Source organism: Tachypleus tridentatus, chromosome 3, assembly GCF_004210375.1.
Source record: "Tachypleus tridentatus isolate NWPU-2018 chromosome 3, ASM421037v1, whole genome shotgun sequence".
Classification (NCBI taxonomy): domain Eukaryota; kingdom Metazoa; phylum Arthropoda; class Merostomata; order Xiphosura; family Limulidae; genus Tachypleus; species Tachypleus tridentatus.
The window spans coordinates 65,970,164-65,991,350 of record NC_134827.1 but is presented as its reverse complement, the minus strand read 5'-3'; the positions used below and the strand labels follow the sequence as shown (position 1 = coordinate 65,991,350).

The following is a 21,187-nucleotide window of genomic DNA, read 5'->3' as shown; positions in this document are numbered from 1 at the left end:
TAATTTCTCACTGAAACCTTACTAAAAACTAGAGGGACACATCACTACCACTGTCAATTTTGTTTCAAATTACTTTTACATGATTTACTAACAAGAAATGACTCACACAATTCTTTATTTACTTACTATAACACTGTTTCAAAGCCTTAGTTCTCTTGTACAAAGCATAGAGATAGTCTGGTCAATCTTATTACTTGCTGCAGTTCGTTACCTCAAGTTTAACTTGACGGAAAGTCATCTCTCTTGTTTTACAATTATCAATTATGGTTTGTTTTGAATTTTGTGCAAAGCTACACGAAGGCTATCTGTGCTAGCCGTCCATAATTTAGCAGCGAGAGACTAAAGGAAATGCAGTTAAACAATAATTGTTCCCTGCCAATTCTTGGGCTACTCTTTCATCAATGAATGGTGGGATTGACCAGCACATTATATCATCTCCACAGCTGAAATAGTGAGCATGTTTGGTGGAACAGAAATTTGAAACCACAATTCTCGGGTTGCGAGTCAAGTGCCCTAACCGGCTAGCCATGCTGGCCTTAATTTTAACAATCGTCAAGTGGATTGTATACTACACAGCCGATCCAATATGGTCAAATATGGGGCATTAAGGAATGTATGGATTTTATGTGGATTTCTGAGTTTATAACAAATATGTAATAATCTATAATTCCTACTTGTTTGACTGTATAGTAATGCTATTTGTATGTTCTACCTTAGTGACCTACATACATACATACAGAGACTATTGTTTTTGCACAATCAGTAACAGTTTTAGAATTTTATGGTCAAACATTTTATCCGACTAAGTAAGGACTATGCTAAAAAATAAACAAATAATAATGACATAGGGCAAACTTTTCCATTTCATGTTTTAATTTTTAAATCCATAGATTAGAGAGTAAGTTATGATTATTTAAATAATAAACATGAAACTTTTACTCAAACGTTTTTAAGAACTGAGTTTCATTCTAGAATACAGTATTGTAAATTTGTTAGGTAAAGTTTTAGCAACAAAAATTAAAATTTGCAAACAAAGTGAATATTCAGAAACTTACTTCATCTATAAACATTTTCAGTTTGTCTCCTACTTGAACATTTCCACAAACTGTTCCCATATGAACGACATAACCACCTTGTAACTGCACGTCTTTCACCAGAATCTCCGTATCCTACCATGTACAAGACATAAACCAAATGCATAGAACAGTAAATGCATCACTGTTAGTTGTCATCAAAACCCCAGTGTTCTATCATACAGAACAATAAATACATCAGTTATATCTGTCATCAAAACCCCAGTGTTCTATCATACAGAACAGTAAATACATCAGTTATATCTGTCATCAAAACCCCAGTGTTCTATCACACAGAACAGTAAATACATCACTATAACATCTGTCATCAAAACCCCAGTGTTCTATTATACAGAACAGTAAATACATCACTATTACATCTGTCATCAAAACCCCAGTGTTCTATCATACAGAACAGTAAATACATCACTATTACATCTGTCATCAAAACACCAGTGTTGTATCATACAGAACAGTAAATACATCACTGTTACATCTGTCATCAAAACCCCAGTGTTGTATCATACAGAACAGTAAATACATCAGTTACATCTGTCATCAAAACCCCAGTGTTCAATCCTACAGAACAATAAATACATCAGTTATATCTGTCATCAAAACCCCAGTGTTCTATCATACAGAACAGTAAATACATCACTATTACATGTCATCAAAACCCCAGTGTTCTATCACACAGAACAGTAAATACATCAGTTATATCTGTCATCAAAACCCCAGTGTTCTATCACACAGAACAGTAAATACATCACTATAACATCTGTCATCAAAACCCCAGTGTTGTATCATACAGAACAGTAAATACATCACTGTTACATCTGTCATCAAAACCCCAGTGTTGTATCATACAGAACAGTAAATACATAAGTTACATCTGTCATCAAAACACCAGTGTTCTATCATACAGAACAGTAAATACATCACTATTACATGTCATCAAAACTCCAGTGTTGTATCATACAGAACAGTAAATACATCACTATTACATGTCATCAAAACTCCAGTGTTGTATCATACAGAACAGTAAATACATCACTATTACATGTCATCAAAACTCCAGTGTTGTATCATACAGAACAGTAAATACATCACTATTACATGTCATCGAAACCCCAGTGTTCTATCATACAGAACAGTAAATACATCATTGTTACATCTGTCATCAAAACCCCAGTGTTCTATCATATAGAACAGTAAATACATCACTATTACATCTGTCATCAAAACCCCAGTGTTGTATCATACAGAACAGTAAATACATCACTATTACATGTCATCAAAACCCCAGTGTTGTATCATACAGAACAGTAAATACATCAGTAATATCTGTCATCAAAACCCCAGTGCTCTATCATACAGAACAGTAAATACATCACTATTACATGTCAACAAAACCCCAGTGTTCTATCATACAGAACAGTAAATACATCACTATTACATGTCATCGAAACCCCAGTGTTCTATCATACAGAACAGTAAATACATCACTGTTACATCTGTCATCAAAACCCCAGTGTTCTATCATACAGAACAGTAAATACATCACTGTCACATCTGTCATCAAAACCCCAGTGCTCTATCATACAGAACAGTAAATACATCACTATTACATGTCATCAAAACCCCAGTGTTCTATCATACAGAACAGTAAATACATCACTATTACATGTCATCAAAACCCCAGTGTTCCATCATACAGAACAGTAAATACATCACTATTACATGTCAACAAAACCCCAGTGTTCTATCATACAGAACAGTAAATACATCACTACTACATGTCATCAAAACCGCAGTGTTCTATCATACAGAACAGTAAATACATCAGTTACATCTGTCATCAAAACCCCAGTGTTCTATCATACAGAACAGTAAATACATCATTGTTACATCTGTCATCAAAACCCCAGTGTTCTATCATACAGAACAGTAAATACATCAGTTATATCTGTCATCAAAACCCCAGTGTTCTATCATACAGAACAGTAAATACATCATTGTTAGATGTCATCAAAACCCCAGTGTTGTATCATACAGAACAGTAAATACATCATTGTTAGATGTCATCAAAACCCCAGTGTTGTATCATACAGAACAGTAAATACATCATTGTTAGATGTCATCAAAACCCCAGTGTTGTATCATACAGAACAGTAAATACATCACTATTACATGTCATCGAAACCCCAGTGTTCTATCATACAGAACAGTAAATACATCACTGTTACATCTGTCATCAAAATCCCAGTGTTGTATCATACAGAACAGTAAATACATTACTATTACATCTGTCATCAAAACCCCAGTGTTGTATCATACAGAACAGTAAATACATCACTGTTACATCTGTCATCAAAATCCCAGTGTTGTATGATACAGAACAGTAAATACATCAGTTATATCTGTCATCAAAACCCCAGTGTTGTATCATACAGAACTGTAAATACATCACTATTACATCTGTCATCAAAACCCCAGTGTTCTATCATACAGAACAGAAATACATCAGTTATATCTGTCATCAAAACCCCAGTGTTCTATCATACAGAACAGTAAATACATCACTATTACATGTCATCGAAACCCCAGTGTTCTATCATACAGAACAGTAAATACATCACTGTTACATCTGTCATCAAAACGCCAGTGTTCTATCATATAGAACAGTAAATACATCACTATATCATTACAACGGTAAAAATTAAGCCTAATACTTTATCATTACAACAGTAAAAATTAAGCCTAATACTTTATCATTACAATGGTAAAAATTAAGCCTAATACTTTATCATTACAATGGTAAAAATTAAGCCTAATACTTTATCATTACAATGGTAAAAATTAAGCCTATTCTTCCAATACTTCTATACTAATTTTTCTTTTCCTCTTATTATTTTTGTATTTAGTTTTTCCTGGCCCTCTCCACTGTATAATCTTAGTTTAAAACTTCCCTCACAGCTGAGCTCGTAGCCTTAGTAAACATGCCCACCCCTACCCTATTTAAGTGTAAACCATCAATTCTAAAAAAGCTTTCTTCTTCCACTGAGCTGATCCTACAAGTCCAACCAGACTATCTGCTCATCCTTACATACTAACTAGAACCTAGTATTTAGCCCTAGTGACCTACTTGTAGCTCCATTCCCTCAATTAATTCTGAGTAGCAACCCTGACAACACTAAATTATGCCCTCTTTCTTTAAATACCTTTACCAACCCCTATTCATCAAAATATACTCTTACCTACCCCTTTCCCCACATCATTAGCCCCTACACGCACCACAAAAACTACGTCTTCTATCTACCTTAATTATATCCTCTGCTCTGTCAGTTATATCCTCCACCTGTGCCCCTGGATAACATTCTGATTCTTTCCTTCCTACCTACCCTACACATCTTGATAAGGAATCACCTGTAACTATCTACATCCTTTTGTTTTCCTTCCCTCCAACAGTTATATTGAACAGTGATTATTATATGTTTAATGTCTTTGTTCTCAGACAGCTAAAAAAGTTAAGTAAGGATGGGAGAAAACACCATTAGTATTATTCTGAGTTATAAGTGACTGTGATGAATGAACACTATTAAATACATGGATTATTTTAAGAGTTATTATTAAATAGCTGAGCGCTTGTACAAAAATAAACTTCACGTGGGTCAAATTTATTTCCAAAGTTAAAGTTATAAATATTACTATATCCAGAGAAGCAGTTTTAAATACAATAATCGTCAAGTCTTATAATTACACTTTCTTGTAATAAAAATTGTTTACACATATCAGTGCATATTCACTATTTAAAAAGACAGATATACCTCATCTCCTTCTTTCACTAAAAAGCCAGTGTCATATATCTGGCCTCCAGACTCAGCATAGAAACATGTCTGGTCACATATGACACCACATTCTACACCATTCTTCACTTCATTCACAAAAGTTTTGTTACATCGAAGAGCCAACACCGTTCCTGAGCACTCCACGAATTCTGTGATGAAACTTAAAACACTTACTAAAGTGTTCAAGCATGAATATTACATCCAAACAAATCAACACTTAACCCTTACACCGACACTTATACCTTCTTAAAATTAACTAAACAGTAGTGCCATATCTGAAAAAAAAAACACACCTCAAACATATTGTATATCTGTAATCAAATCTTTCTCGATAAATATAATTAATGTACAATCTATAGAGGAATAATAATAAATCTCTAAGTGTATACCAAGAATACAATATGAAAATAAAACTGGTTTAATATTCTGTTCAGACAAAAGAAAGAGTTACTACTCACTGTACTCTGTATTTTTATCGTCACTAACAGCACTGTAGTTGTATTTTGGGAGGTCGTTGGTCGTTGGAACTTGTTTCTCCTGAAGCTCAGATATGGCATGAACGTCAAGTTTAACACTATCATCGTGCCCGCCTCCTTGTGCTTGAGAAGCAAGCTAAACAAGAAATTTTCTACTGACACGTTTGACATTTACAAAACAAACAAACCATTCACAAACGCTAGATATTTATGATAAAGGTTTTAATGGCCAAAGAAATAGCCACATAATAACGAGATTACGCCATTTTTAGAGTTACTTTAATGGCGAAAATCGAAAGTAGTGAAATACAATTTACTGTAAACAGTATTACTACTATTTCTAAAACAATTGTGGTTTCGGCTTATCTCACTTCAACAACAAAATGTTTCAGTATTACATAAAATACATTAAAATAATTTATGGTAAATGTTAATACAGAAACAAGCACACAAAGATTTAAACTTCATTAGCATCTACTGCGTTAAAAGAGCTAATTTCACTTAGTTAATCTAGAGATGGATCACGGGAGAAAATTCAAACAAACAAAAATGACAGAAAGATAAAAATTATTGCAGTTTATTAAACATGCTAACATGAGAACAAAGAAATAACGAATTTTATGAGTTATGTCTGTTCTTAACATAACAACTGTTGTCGTAAGAAAATTATCAAAAGAAAAACTACCTAAACTAACTTAAGAAAGTCACAGCTAGGACATCACTTGTATTTATAAATACCAAGGCAATGTGTAGCTGTATTAAAGATGTGATTAATCTAAACAACAAATTGGCTTATTTACTGATCTATAACTTGCTATATCAAATTAACAAAATATAAAAATACAGAAACTATGTAACTCAGGTCTAGGATACACAATATTTGACATCAACACAGTTTAATGTAAACTATTTTTGCATATATTAATGTTTTAACGAATGATAAATGTTTGTCTCATTTGGGCATAACAGTGGCAGTGAATGAAAAATGTTCTGCAATTTGTATTACACATTTAATATAGATTGTAATCACCTTACAATCACTGAAGTAATAATCTGTTGTTAGTAGTAAAGATAACATTTTTAGGGTTTATTCAGAGAAACACTGAATACAACTCAAATATCTTTCTAATCAAATCATTAGTTAGGCCTTATTTGAAATGTGACATTTAATTTTTCTCTCTCGATATGAGAAAGGACACTCACTTTAATAATATGATTCAGAGGAGAATACTAGGATGATTTCAAGGATCAAAGGGTTATCTTACAGGGGTAAGTTTAAAAATCTTTAACAAATCATTTTCTTTTGTGAAACAGAGGATAGGAAATTATCTTACTGAAGATAATTTGAAGATAATCTGAATGGCAGATTAGTTGGACGACTGGATTATAGAATGAGTTGTCATTAGCAGTACAAGCAGTTTCAAAAAGAATGAGAAACTTCCTGTCCTGAGAAACAGAAGATGATTAACTTGTTACATTTCTATAGAGTGGTTCTGCAGGGACAGTCTTGAAGGATAAGGTGTCATCTGTACATTACGTATACTTTAAAACTGTTAATGACACCACAAACCACACATTCCATGTGGTCCTGCAAACCTTTGATTCTAAACAAATTGTTTTTATTCTACTTTTTAAAATTACAATGAAACTCTTACATCTTAACCATAAAAAATAATTATTAAAAGAAATGAACCTTTTTTATTTGTCAATTATATATACCACCAGTAACAGTTTTTAAGAGAAACTTTACTGATTGTTAGGATAATAACCACAGCATGGCTGACATGAGCACAAGGAAAACAGAAAACATGGACACAGTTGGTAATGCTAACTTTGATTGGTTACTTTTAAACTGATAATTGATATCTGGGCAAATGGCACCTCTCGTAATAGGCTACTCTCAAATCCTGTCGTTATAATCATGAATACACTCCCACGATAAAGAACTATTAAGTGAAAAGATTGAGATAACTTATTAAAGTTCTGGCTAATATCCTAAACAAGCCCTAACCATTACATGTTCTTCCTGGATTCAAGAAAAATCCAAGAACTGATATAATATTTGCTTAAAGAATTTAAAACCAAGCATGTTTATTAAAGTATACCTGTGCTTTTTTCTTACATTCCTCGTATCCATCCAAGTCAATACCAAGACCTTTCTCCTCGACCATTAGCTGAGTGAGGTCCACTGGAAAACCGTAAGTGTCATATAACCTCCAGGCAACATCACCTGCAATGATACTTAGAACTTACTCAAATGATAACAGTTATCACAAATTTAATAGACCCACCTACATGTTAATTTCAAATTAATATTAGGCCATCAGTGACATACATTTGTATTTACCTATTTACTTATGGAGGTATCTTTATGAGCTTCATAAAATACATAAAAGTTACTTGACCGCATAAAATAGCTTAAAGGAAAACTGTTTCGAGTACAGAAATTTAATTTCTTTTAAAATTGGCAAAAACTAAAACTATGGTAAATGTAAAAATTAAACCACATTGCTGATGAAAATCCCTCTTTCTTCAAAAAAAAAAAAAAAAGCTGAAATTGATGAAAGTATCTACAAAACTTAAACACATTTCTAAATTATCATAACATTTCATATATTATTTGACAAAAACACACACGTCACCATCACGATGTACAAAAATTAAATAATTAGCAAAATAAAAACAAGTTGGCCTGTTTGTCATAAATGGTGACAAATAAAATTTAATTCTAATAGAACACAATTAACGAAGTACCTGGTAACATCTTTATGTTCCCAAGCTTCAAAATAGTTCTTTCCAAGAGTCGACGCCCTCTAGTGAGCGTTTTTAGAAACTGTGATTCCTCTTCATTGATTATATCCATAACCTAACAAATTGGTCATAAAAAAAGAAATGCAGAGACTTTTGTCTAAAAATATAGTTTGAATCAAATCATAAGTTTTTTTATTATCTTCAAGCATCTATACTTAAAATCCATCATCTTCCATCTGTTAAAACTGTAATGGATTTTAGCTTTCACCAGTATTTCAAAACTAGTTAAATTGCAGAAAAAAATGAAAAATACACAGTTAGCACTTCCAAGTATAAAGTACAATATTTGTTAGATGTGGTGTTTACTGTTTTTGTCTACAGTATCATAGATGCACTAAACTTTGATTCTTCAAATCCACATCAAACAGGCCATTTCTTTGAGGTACCTACCATTTGTGGGTCCTTTCCGAGTTCTGGAAATACATCACCCTACAAAAAAAAAAAAAAAAGATGGAGCAGAAAATAATGAGAACAATAATTTTGCAAAAATTACAACTGTAATTAATTAAATACTAGGATTACCATTAACTCTACGGTTACTCAGCAAACACTTGTAGCAAACCTTACCGCTCAGCAATAGTCACTGATTGCACTTATCTGTGTAAGTCTTTGATAATTTAGAACGTGACAGTCTCTATATATACTTCAGAGTTTAGGTTTTGATTGTGTTAAATACCACTAATCTATAAACCATGTATTTCAGAGTTTAGGTTTTGATTATGTTAAATATCACTAATCTATGAACCATGTACTTCAGAGTTTAGGTTTTGATGATGTTAAATACCACTAATCTACGAACCATGTACTTCAGAGTTCAGGTTTTGATTATATTAAATACAACTAATCTATGAACCATGTACTTCAGAGTTTAAGTTTTGATTATGTTAAATATCACTAATCTATGAATCATGTACTTCAGAGTTTAGGTTTTGATTATGTTAAATATCACTAATCTATGAACCATGTACTTCAGAGTTTAGGTTTTGATTATGTTAAATATCACTAATCTATGAACCATGTACTTCAGAGTTTAGGTTTTGATGATGTTAAATACCACTAATCTACGAACCATGTACTTCAGAGTTCAGGTTTTGATTATATTAAATACAACTAATCTATGAACCATGTACTTCAGAGTTTAAGTTTTGATTATGTTAAATATCACTAATCTATGAACCATGTACTTCAGAGTTTAGGTTTTGATTATGTTAAATATCACTAATCTATGAACCATGTACTTCAGAGTTTAGGTTTTGATTATGTTAAATACCATTAATCTATGAACCATGTACTTCAGAGTTTAGGTTTTGATTATGTTAAATATCACTAATCTATGAACCATGTACTTCAGAGTTTAGGTTTTGATTATGTTAAATACCATTAATCTATGAACCATGTACTTCAGAGTTTAGGTTTTGATTGTGTTAAATATCACTAATCTATGAACCATGTACTTCAGAGTTTAGGTTTTGATTATGTTAAATATCACTAATCTATGAACCATGTACTTCAGAGTTTAGGTTTTGAGTATGTTAAATACCATTAATCTATGAAACATGTACTTCAGAGTTTAGGTTTTGATTATGTTACATATCACTAATCTATAAACCATGTACTTCAGAGTTTAGGTTTTGATTATGTTAAATAGGTTTCTGTAACATAAAATATCACTAATCTATGAACCATGTACTTCAGAGTTTAGGTTTTGATTATGTTAAATACCACTAATCTATGAACTATGTACTTCAGAGTTTAGATTTTCTTATGATCTTGTAATTTCCTCCAGATTTTCTTAACAATACTTTTCTCGGATGGTAGGTAAAAGAACTCTTTAAAATCAATGAAAAGACAAAGTGTTACATTGAAGTGTTAAACATTACTGAGTGTTAAGTGCCAACCTAATAATTATACATCACCAAAAGAAAAGATACCAAAGAAAAAACAAAACAATAAATGTCATTGAAACTCCACTAAACAGTAATGTAGATACACAATACAAAACTCCACTAAACAGTAATGTAGATACACAATACAAAACTCCACTAAACAGTAATGTAGATACACAATACAAAACTCCACTAAACAGTAATGTAGATACACAATACAAGAGCTCCCACTAAACAGTAATGTAGATACACAATACAAAACTCCACTAAACAGTAATGTAGATACACAATACAAAACTCCACTAAACAGTAATGTAGATACACAATACAAGAGCTCCCACTAAACAGTAATGTAGATACACAATACAAAACTCCACTAAACAGTAATGTAGATACACAATACAAAACTCCACTAAACAGTAATGTAGATACACAATACAAGAGCTCCCACTACAATGAACTTCTGGTTTAAAATTATGCTAGTTCGTGTCTGCACCCAAAGTTTCAGGATAAAGATTAGACCTATGCACTCACACGATTGAATCTTACTTAAACTGTATCATGTTGTTTTGTAAGTACACAGTAATTAGGTATGTACATGTATACAACACACACATTTTTACTTGCTTGGCCAAGACTATGATCATATTGATGAGAAAAAGAAGAAAAGAAAATACCTATTAAATATAGCTTATAATAATTTGTAAGGAACAGCCTCGATCCACTCACCAAAATATTAACCACTATAGGAACAAGTCCAGCAAAGACTCCAGGCTTTGCATTTAATTTCTCAGTAGCAAAGCGAACACCACGTCTTAATATGCGCCGTAAAACGTATCTAGGAATAAAGATACTTAAACAATAACTGAGAATTTAAATAATAGAACAAATTATCACCCATATTTCAAAACTATATATAAAAAGACCTTATTAAATCATTCAATTCTAATGTTATTTCTATGTTAATATATCCTGATTTCTCAATGTGTTTTAAAGATATTAAAAAAGCTATTTGTGTCTTCGTTAGGCAATCATGATTTGTTTTACATATTTGAACTTTGAACCCAAGCACCTCAAATTGCAACACCCAACAAACAATCTACATATGCCATTGAAAACATTAAAATATATATATTTACATACTACAGTGAGTGAAATGTAATGATTTCTAGCAAACATTTCTTATTAATAAACCACTAAAAAAAATTACAAAATGTATATAAAAGTTTAAAATTGTGAAAAGTTAAATTGACCCCCCCCAAATACTTCGCTATTTCTCTCGCATAACCATACACATTCTCAGAAGTTTGTAACAAGTCTTCTAACTCTAAATCAGATGGTCAATCTTCCTAATTATCACAGATAGAATGCTCTCTACAAATATTACTAATAAGTAACTTCAGACTTTTAAAAGAGATAAGTGCACTTACCCTCTACCAGTGCTGTCAGGTCGACCACCGTCGGACAGAGAGACGGTTAACGTTCTCACGTGGTCAGCAAGAACCCTGTAGGCCATGTCTATTCCACCTTCATCATGTGAACCAATTTTTCCTTGATAAGGTCTTGATCCAGTAACCTAACATCAATACCAAGTAAACTTGGATCACAATAATTTATTTATCAGTTTTAACAATTTCTGATGCATTTTTTACCAAATCTGGAAACAGAATGTTAACGAAGACAAATTCAATTTAAAACGTGATTTATAGACAGTAAGTTGACTTTGTTCTCAGTTTCAATACAATCTTACTTATACTGATTTTCATTAACTATATTCAATAACTTTCTTCTTTGTATAATAAACTGTCTAAACTCCTGTATATTTGTAAATTACATGTTACAAATTTGGTATTGAAATACATTTTTCTTCAGATACATGACTGGGTTCTCCCAGTTGTCTATATGCAATTAAAAGGATAAATCATTAAACATGTTTTTATTCAAAATATTAGATTTAAGCTGTAACAGTTCAGTCATTAGATGTAAAAAAAAAAGTGTTAAAGCATTAATTAATTAATTAATTAATTAGACATCAATCGACACAAGCTGCTTTACAACTTAACTCTGTGGCTAGTTTATTAAAAAAGCAATCAATGTTTTGTGATAGTAAAAGCAAATTACGAAGTACGTTTAGGCTTCATATAACAAAAACCAACTATAATAATAAAATATTTTGTTACACAATTAATGGTTATTAAAGTAGTATATTAAATATTGTTTGTTGTGATACATTCATACGATACAGAAAAATTACAGCAAACTTTCATTTATTCAGTTTTAAATTATTGTCGTACATTTTCATGTATACATTTAGGTTCATCTCTTTTCACCTGAAATACAACAGGCAACTTGGGATCTAAAAACTTCTAAACTGTGAGTCCAAACTTATCACACAACCACAATACAAGTTCAATTAAGATTGTTTAAAAGACGATTCTACTCTACAGAAGAATTATCACTGTTTAGACAGAAGGAAATGAAATTTAAATTTCAAAAGACATTATTGTTAATTGTTAATTTTATCTTTACATAAATGACAAGAGATGTATTCATGATACAAATTATTTGGTGTCTAAGGAAAAAAAAACTTGATTGTGAGAATAGGCTACAAAATTTTAGAAATGTCCCTAATAATATTTTTTCCTGAAATATGAGGAAAAAACACAAAAACAGCCACCTTCTGAATAGCTTCAAAAATAGGAACAAATAGATCAGTATCGTAATTAGAGGATTTGCCCTGAATGACAGAAACCAGCCTTTCTAATCCCATGCCAGTATCAACGTGTTTTTTTGGAAGCATCTTCAGAGTTCCATCGTTTTCCCTGAACAAATAAAGAAATAATTATATTACTGAAAGATACAATACAGACATGCGAATCGTTATAAGAGCCGATTACTATACATAACAATAATAAGTGCAATATTTAATGAAAACAAGTTTAATTACCAAAAAAACAACAGAACACTACAACCACAATTGTAAACTGAATAAATATGTTTACTATTATTACCATGGTGCACCCATTTCTGATTAAACAGCACTTTGAACTTTCTAGATTAATAATTTATTTCAAAATAGACTCAAAATCTTGTGGTAAAATTACCACGAAAAGAGAAAAAAACACAAATGAACAACATAAATTATAAGCAAACTTGAAGACACATCAACCAAATGTTTAACCAAAAGTTGTAAACTCAGTTTTTACAGTAAACACTTTTTGGGTTTAACCAAATATCTGTGGCATACATATAAAAATTTATATCTTCTCCTGATATCCAAATATGAAGTAAAAAAGAACATTCTAACGTACCCTTTGTTATTTTTCAATGTGAAATTAAAACCATCATAGTTCGATTTGAAAAAACATTTTAACAATTTGATCATCAAATATAATAATAGTTAATTCAAATTGTTTGTAGTCTTTTTATAAACAAACAACATTCCAAGACACTATTTCTCTGAAAAAATTAAAATATAACATTTTTTAACAACCAGGACAAGTGAATTTTCATTGTAGCATTCTTTAAATGATCAGGGCAATTGAAATGGTTTTTATTTTAACATCTTGTGTTATTTTCCATTATTGTGAATCATCTGTTTGTTTTCCCACAGTTTTGGAGGTAACAGGAACAAACTCAGCACTTTGGGAGGCACTAAAGGTGTTTATTTATATTGCATAGCTCCTTATCAAGGTGGTCACTGGATAAGTTGCTGAAACAGAATCTGTCATTAGATCTTGTGTCCTTCCTCCCAAGGTTCAAAACTGTCTAATGCCCACATTAACAAATTACTGTGACCAAACATGTTGTACATGCTTTAGCACCACAAGTAAGTACCCTAACAGGGGTTTGTTTTCAGGTATGGTTGGCCAAAATCTCCAACTTTGTGAAATATGTTGCCCTATTATCTCTGTAAAAACTCTGAAAAGGCAGAAACCTTTAACCCCACTAAGGTATGAACAGAGGCCTAAATAAAGTTGTAAAAGGTGGCAAAGGAGAGAATTAAAGCAACGTGTGTGCCCAACGAGATTCAAAACAACTAACCCTAAATTAAAGGAGTTTCACATATATTTAAAAACGACTGGTATGGGTAGAGAAAGCACTATGTAGAGGAGCGAACATCGTTTTGACTTTTTTTGATCATCGTCAGGTTCTTTAAACATATAATTTTCTCTACAAGTGGGCTTTCTTGTCTTCACAGAGTTTCACATAATTTTAATTGTTGGAAAGAAGAAGAAAGAAAATATACATCTTCCTCCCGATGGGGAGAAGATATAAAAAACAACAATTTCCCAAAGGAAAGTTCAGTACCAAAACAATATTACAAGTCTACAGTCATAAGCAACCTAAGCTACCATGTCAGACTTCAATGCAACAAGAAGCAATGTAACCTTTTGTTTACCTACTAAATGATACCAACCTATTAAACTGGATAAACACTAAGTTCCAAATTTCCAGAACATCTGGGACATCAGCATTCACCAAATGTTTAGCATCTCTACCTCCAATGCGATCATAATGGATTTCTGAGCAAGGTCCACAAGGACCAGTTTCACCCATCTCCCAAAAGTTATCTTTCATTCCAAATGGAAGAATACGATCATCTGGCAATCTAGTTGCAAGAAAACAAAAACGTAAGTGCATTTTTAACACAACGAGATTACCTAATGTATAACAACAATGTTAGGCCTAATAATTATATTGAAAATTAACACTGTGCATACGACTTGTTTATTCTCCCACTATTCGAGTAACATGTTAATGAATTTAAAATTCAAGAAAAATCAAATGTCTGCACTTGTTTAGAACATTGTTTAATGAAGTTTTAAAATGTCCAAAACATAAGATTAAAATTATAGTTTGAAAAATAACAGTACCAATTAATTACATGTTCTATTCTAATAATTTCAACACCTTATTATGGAAATGAAACATAATTATCTAGTTCTCCAAATTAACAAATGCAATATTTCACAAATCACAAAACATCTTTTTATAGTCCTGTTAATTCCACTTTCAACTTTAAGGTTACATTTGTCTTCTTAATGTGAGGGCAGAACTGAATGTTGGATATTAAATTTTGTTTTTGTTTTCTACTTTAAATGTCTCATTCAGATTATTACAGGTTTATTGAAACTTTTCAGTGGTACAGAACTAAAAACTTTCATAATTAAATATATAAAAAAACGAGTTCTAACAACATCTCAGTTCCATTACAGAGACATCACAATAAATTTACAAACTATCGAAACCTAAACAACTCGTATAACCGCTGCTAAACGGTTTGTAAGTGTACATATTTTTATCACAATTTCAATAATTTGGTTGTGCATAAATTGTTGATTTACATGGACGTGAACTGCCCTATGAATCTTATGGAAATCTTAGGTTAGCTATGACACTCGGAAATGACTCGTATTACTTGGACAGTTTGAGTAATAAAACAGTAGATTTAATAGAATGAAAACTATAACAATGGTTATACATTCAGTCTGAGGGATTCAGCTCATACTGAGAGAATTAATGTGTTTTGATTAAGCAAGTCGTGTCTTTCCACTAACCCAACTTCCTTCCAGATGTCACGACATTCTAAATCAGGTTCAAGTCCATATTCAGGAGCTCCACCAAAATATGTCACATACATCCTTTCCTTGGGTAGTTTGTACACTTTCGTTAAGAGTTCCCATGACCAATTACATATTTCTCGCTGCCAAAAGACAAAAAAAAACAGAAAAAAACTAAGTACAGTTCACTAGAAACTTTAAAATGTTTATTACAAAGAAAAATTAGAAAGTTTTTACCTTTTCATTAAATAGTTACACTTAAGTAATTCATTTAACCAGTCGAGTCTGTCCCATTAAGTATCTCATCTAACCAGTTCAGTACAACAACTTAAGTATCTCATCTAACCAGTTTAGTAAGACAACTTAAGTATCTCATCTAACCAGTTCAGTAAGACAACTTAAGTATCTCATCTAACCAGTTCAGTATGACAACTTAACTATCTCATCTAACCAGTTCAGTATGACAACTTAAGTATCTCATCTAACCAGTTCAGTAAGACCACTTAACTATCTCATCTAACCAGTTCAGTAAGACCACTTAACTATCTCATCTAACCAGTTCAGTAAGACCACTTAACTATCTCATCTAACCAGTTTAGTAAGACAACTTAACTATCTAAATCAGTGGTTGGGGGTGCAAGATAGCTTTCCAAGGGATGCAAGATAACATTTATTTTGACCACCTTGACTTTCATTCTCAAATAAATAATTACTGTGAGGGGTGCGAGAACATATTAAAATTTTTTAGGGGTGCTGGGCATAAAAAACATTAGAAACCACTGATCTAAACTGACTAGTTTGGTATGTCCATTTAAGTAAATCCTTTGTGTAGATTTCTCAATGTTAAAGAAGTTAATAGATTAGAATGTATTTTAATAAACTTCCAAACAAGAACTTTGTGGTTGTTTTTCCAGATAATGCCATTTTCTAAATCAGAATAACATTCTTTTTTTTATATAACTTTTTATTTAAAAGCTCTGACTTTACTAGTTACAAAAAACAAACTATCATATAAGAATAGATAACAATGTAAAAATCAAGATGATCCCCAGGATACAGGTTATAATGTGGGATATAAAATGTACCTTGGGTTGTGAAGGTGACTGACAACATAGTGCCCTTATTATGGTGGGGAAGTGTTAATCTTCTTTTGCAAGTCTCACGTGAAGGAATTAAAAAAACAACAAAAATCAGATATTCAAAAGAAAAAGAAATTAGGAGAGCCAGCTGTTAAGCCTACAATGTTCAACATCATCCTTTACAGAGAATTGTGGGAAGGTGACTGCTCTCTGAAGTAAAAGAAAATAAACAAATACAAAAGGAAAAAAATGAAATAAGGTACCACCACTTGGAGGAGAGTAATATACAAATATTCCCCAAGGTTAGCATTTCAACCACCATTGTGGTAGTTGTACATCACAAAATTACTGAATTAGTTGCACAGTAGACAAATAATACTAGAACAATTTGTCAATTGTTTAAACTGATTATATATCTGTATAGATAAATATATAAACAAGTTCTATCTTTAAAAAAATATTTTTTTTTTGTTCTTGAACTAAATAATGAAACAAAAATATTTAGCTCTAATACTAAGGTTCTCCAAACTTATAGATCCAAAATAAAATATGGAAGCTACTTTTATATATAAACTAGCAGAGACCTTACAGAACATTCATAATCAAATTAGTATATTTATTGCAACAGTATGTCTCTGAAAAAGTATTTGTCGAATAATACAAAAGAATTATAATCTCAGATACTGAGATCTGGAAGTTCACTTGTCTTAGGCCTAACATTAGTTAAGCCTTTATTAATCACAGATTATGTTTGATAAAAAGATAAGTTAACACTAACTTGTGCAAGTTGTTTGTTTCAGGTTAGTTAGGGCTAAACTTTACTGCACTTAATATGAATACATAAACTTACAATGTTTAATGTTAGACCTTTATAAACTTATGATAATCATTTAATACACTGTTGTACAAAATGTCTACTAAAGAATATTCACTTCTTCCATTTGTTCATATCTGTTAAAATGAAGTGTACACACATTTGCATTTAGACAATACGGTTTGCATGTATTTTAAGGACAAAGAGACACTGAGAATTCATAATAGATTTTTATAATCTGATCAAGCACGTTATAATAAATCCAAAAACCACAAGAGTAAATTTATCACAGATTTTTTCACGACAATCAATTAAAAAATCTCCACATGAAAAATGCAAGACACTAACCTTGAAAAAATCCCCAAACGACCAATTCCCTAACATCTCAAAAAAGGTATGATGGTACACGTCCTTTCCTACGTCGTCCAAATCATTATGTTTACCTCCAGCTCTGATGCATTTCTGTGTGTTAACAACTCGTTTGTACTTGGCAGAATCGCTATTTGGGTCCACGACACCCAAGAAGATAGGCTTAAACTATGTAAAAAAAAAAATTAAATGTTTCATTGTACAAGCACTCAACCGCTTCTCTTAAAACTACCAACTTTACCTATAATAAAGACTTTTATAAGTTATAAGAGTAAATAACGTCTTCTGCTGACAAAAGGTAATCTCATCAAAAATTACTGGTCACAATATGACTGACAACTATTTAAGTTTATTCTATCATCCATTAAAGTATAACAGGCCTCAATAAATCCCAGGTGCCAGGTCACCATGATGACTAAAAATTTCGTGGCACCTAGTATTTTATTCATGCATGGGGCTGTACTGAATAGAACTTGAATCTGGAACAATTCTGGACTCTCGGAAGCTTGGAACTAATTTTGCATTCTTTGAGTCTGAGATTGAACTATTTTTTCTAAGACTTTAATGGCAGATTCATGTTTCTTTAGAAATAAACCATTACGATTGTACATCTTACTAATTTTGTACCACTGTGTTTTCCTTCTCTTAATTCATCTGATCAGTATGTGTATTTAGAATCATATGGAAACCAAAGGCATCACCGTGAAATGGCTGCTGACATTTTGATAGTTAGCATCCAATCATGGCTGTGAAAGCACAAAAATAAATATACATTTTCCAGTACAAACAGTAGCGAAGCACACCTGGCTCCTAGATCTGGAAATATTCGTCTAGAAATGCAACACGTGTTTTCAGTAAGAACAGCAAATCAGCTGAACACTGTGCTTTAACTCAATATCATATTAAAACAAGTACTTGTAATTTATCAAATGTTATGACCTACACAACGCTATATGTTATTGAAGTGCTATCAACTAATTGGAGCTCATAAACAACTAACTTAAGTAACAGACTTTGTATATTATCAACCAGAATGCCTGATGAGTTCTGGTTTCTACAACAAGTGGTTAAAATGCCACAATGCCCTCATCTCTCTAAACATTTCTTCCTTCAAAACACAGGCATCATATTAATGAACCTGTTTTCCATACATACACATAATTTGTCAATCTCACCCTCATGATGCATAATAAAAGGTCTAACAGTATACCCCAAACTATGTAAATTAGCATATTTGTATATAAACAACTAAATAAAATTACCTGGTTCATCCCAGCGTTAGTAAACAACAAGGTAGGATCATCGTGAGGAATCACGGACGATGAATGAACATATAAATGTTTGTACTTTTGCCCAAAAAAATCCATAAACATTTGTCGAATTTCTTTTGATGTTAATGTAGTGTCCATTTTGCCTCTTTCGTGAATCTACAATAAAGAAAGAGTTTCATTCTTTTGTCCAAAAAATAAACAAAAAATTGTAATAAAGAAAAGGATATTCTGTACTATTTACTTCAGAGAAATGGGATATTTAAAGGTGAATCCTTCAACCAGACAAACCATGAAAGTACAAATAAGTTATTCAGTTTTTAGTTGTGAAAAACAAATCTTCTTCCTATTAATAAGATTCTAGGTGAAAAGAATGTTTTTCATAACATTTGTGTTGATAAATTAATAGATGAAACATTTAGGCTTGTATATTTAGTTACTTTACTCTGAAGATGTAACTGACAGATTTTGACACTTGTTCTTATTTTCGGTGATTCATTTGTAATTAAAAAAACAGTTTCATTAATTAGAAGTACGTAGAGCAAAGCAATGCACATAGGTAAATATGTAAACAGTCTTGTATACACTGAAACATAAAATACACAACTAGTTCTTAAGTGTGCAGGCTCTAGTAATGTTCATCCAACTACAAATTGCCAGAATCTGTTAAGACTACTCGAGTTATGTCTATACATTTATATAAATGTACCAAGGTCTCTCAATATGGAAAAATCTCAGGAAAATCTGGAACATCCAGTTAACAGATTATAATTTTTGGTAATTTCAGTTTTCCTCACACTTCATTAAATTGGATTTGAACCCTAAAATTCTTGCACACTATGGATGCACATTAATAAGTTGACACCTTATCAGTCAAACATCCTTTAACAGTAACACACAAAATATGTCATAAGGTTAACCTGACATAAATAACTGTTTATCTGACAAGTTTGTCATCTTTATTATTATCAAAATTGCAAACCTAAAACAAAACATGTCTACTCATTGCAATATGGTTATTCTTACTGTTACGCCTGCCAATCTGTACATACAATAAATAAATAAAAAATAATATTAGAAACAGAATATATTGTGACAAGGAAAGCACAAAGTTTGGAATTTAGTTAGGTCGTACCTTATGATTTGGGGGTTTTGCTCCCCAAATAATTATCAAAAATTTTCATTCTGTTGTTTTTATAATTAATAATGTTTGATTATTTTAGATTTATTTCATTTGGGTGAACCGTTATGGTACACCTAACAAATCCAATAAGTACAGTTTTTTTTATTTCAATGAACTATCTGGTCTGGTACATTGCACACTACATGACTTTTATCATTAGCAAAAACAATCATGGGGTACAATATTACGATTCTTTGAAATGTTTCTTTAACTAAAAAAATCCATTCATTCAAATGTTTTTTTATTATGTAACATAGATTGTCTCTAGATTTACACTTCTAATGTCTTGTTACATAAAATGAGTTGTGGTATAACACTTCTAATGCCTTGTTACATAAAATGAGTTGTGGTATAACACGTCTGTCTTGTTACATAAAATGAGTTGTGGTATAATTTATAAATGTTGTTTTGCATAAAACTGAGAATAATAAAAATATGCAACTCTTTAAAAATCATTGAATAATATGATACTTACACTTGAACAATGGTTAATGTTATTACAAAAACACATCAAATAAAGCTATCCTAAAAACCAAACAAGTTTGTAGCATATTATCCCCTTTCACAAATACCAAATTTACCGATCTCAACAGAAGTTTAACTAGTGAACAAGTTATATGAGAAAATTGTAACAAAGCATGTTTATCAAATGGAGAAAGAACATTCTAATAAGGTCATGCTCTTAGTATGCGTTTTTTATATCTTCAGGATTTTTAACTAACACTTATTAATACAAGTAAAATAATTACTTCCCTTTACTGTATACCCAGTTTGAGGACTTATACATTACTTGGTACATAAAATATTGAATAAATA

The 21,187-nt window shown here is 31.4% G+C and overlaps 1 protein-coding gene across 1 annotated transcript in view; it reads right to left on the bottom strand.

Moving 5' to 3' along the window:
- Positions 1-21,187, bottom strand: part of LOC143247018 (alanine--tRNA ligase, cytoplasmic-like) — a 325,641-nt gene that overhangs the window by 299,269 nt on the left and 5,185 nt on the right. The window contains 13 exon segments of the mRNA XM_076494324.1: positions 1,056-1,169; positions 4,901-5,070; positions 5,380-5,533; positions 7,503-7,627; positions 8,152-8,263; positions 8,599-8,637; positions 10,824-10,932; positions 11,525-11,670; positions 12,772-12,916; positions 14,515-14,706; positions 15,656-15,801; positions 17,900-18,088; positions 19,183-19,347. Of these exon segments, the coding sequence (XP_076350439.1) occupies positions 1,056-1,169; positions 4,901-5,070; positions 5,380-5,533; positions 7,503-7,627; positions 8,152-8,263; positions 8,599-8,637; positions 10,824-10,932; positions 11,525-11,670; positions 12,772-12,916; positions 14,515-14,706; positions 15,656-15,801; positions 17,900-18,088; positions 19,183-19,329 (1,788 nt within the window). The 5' untranslated portion in view covers positions 19,330-19,347.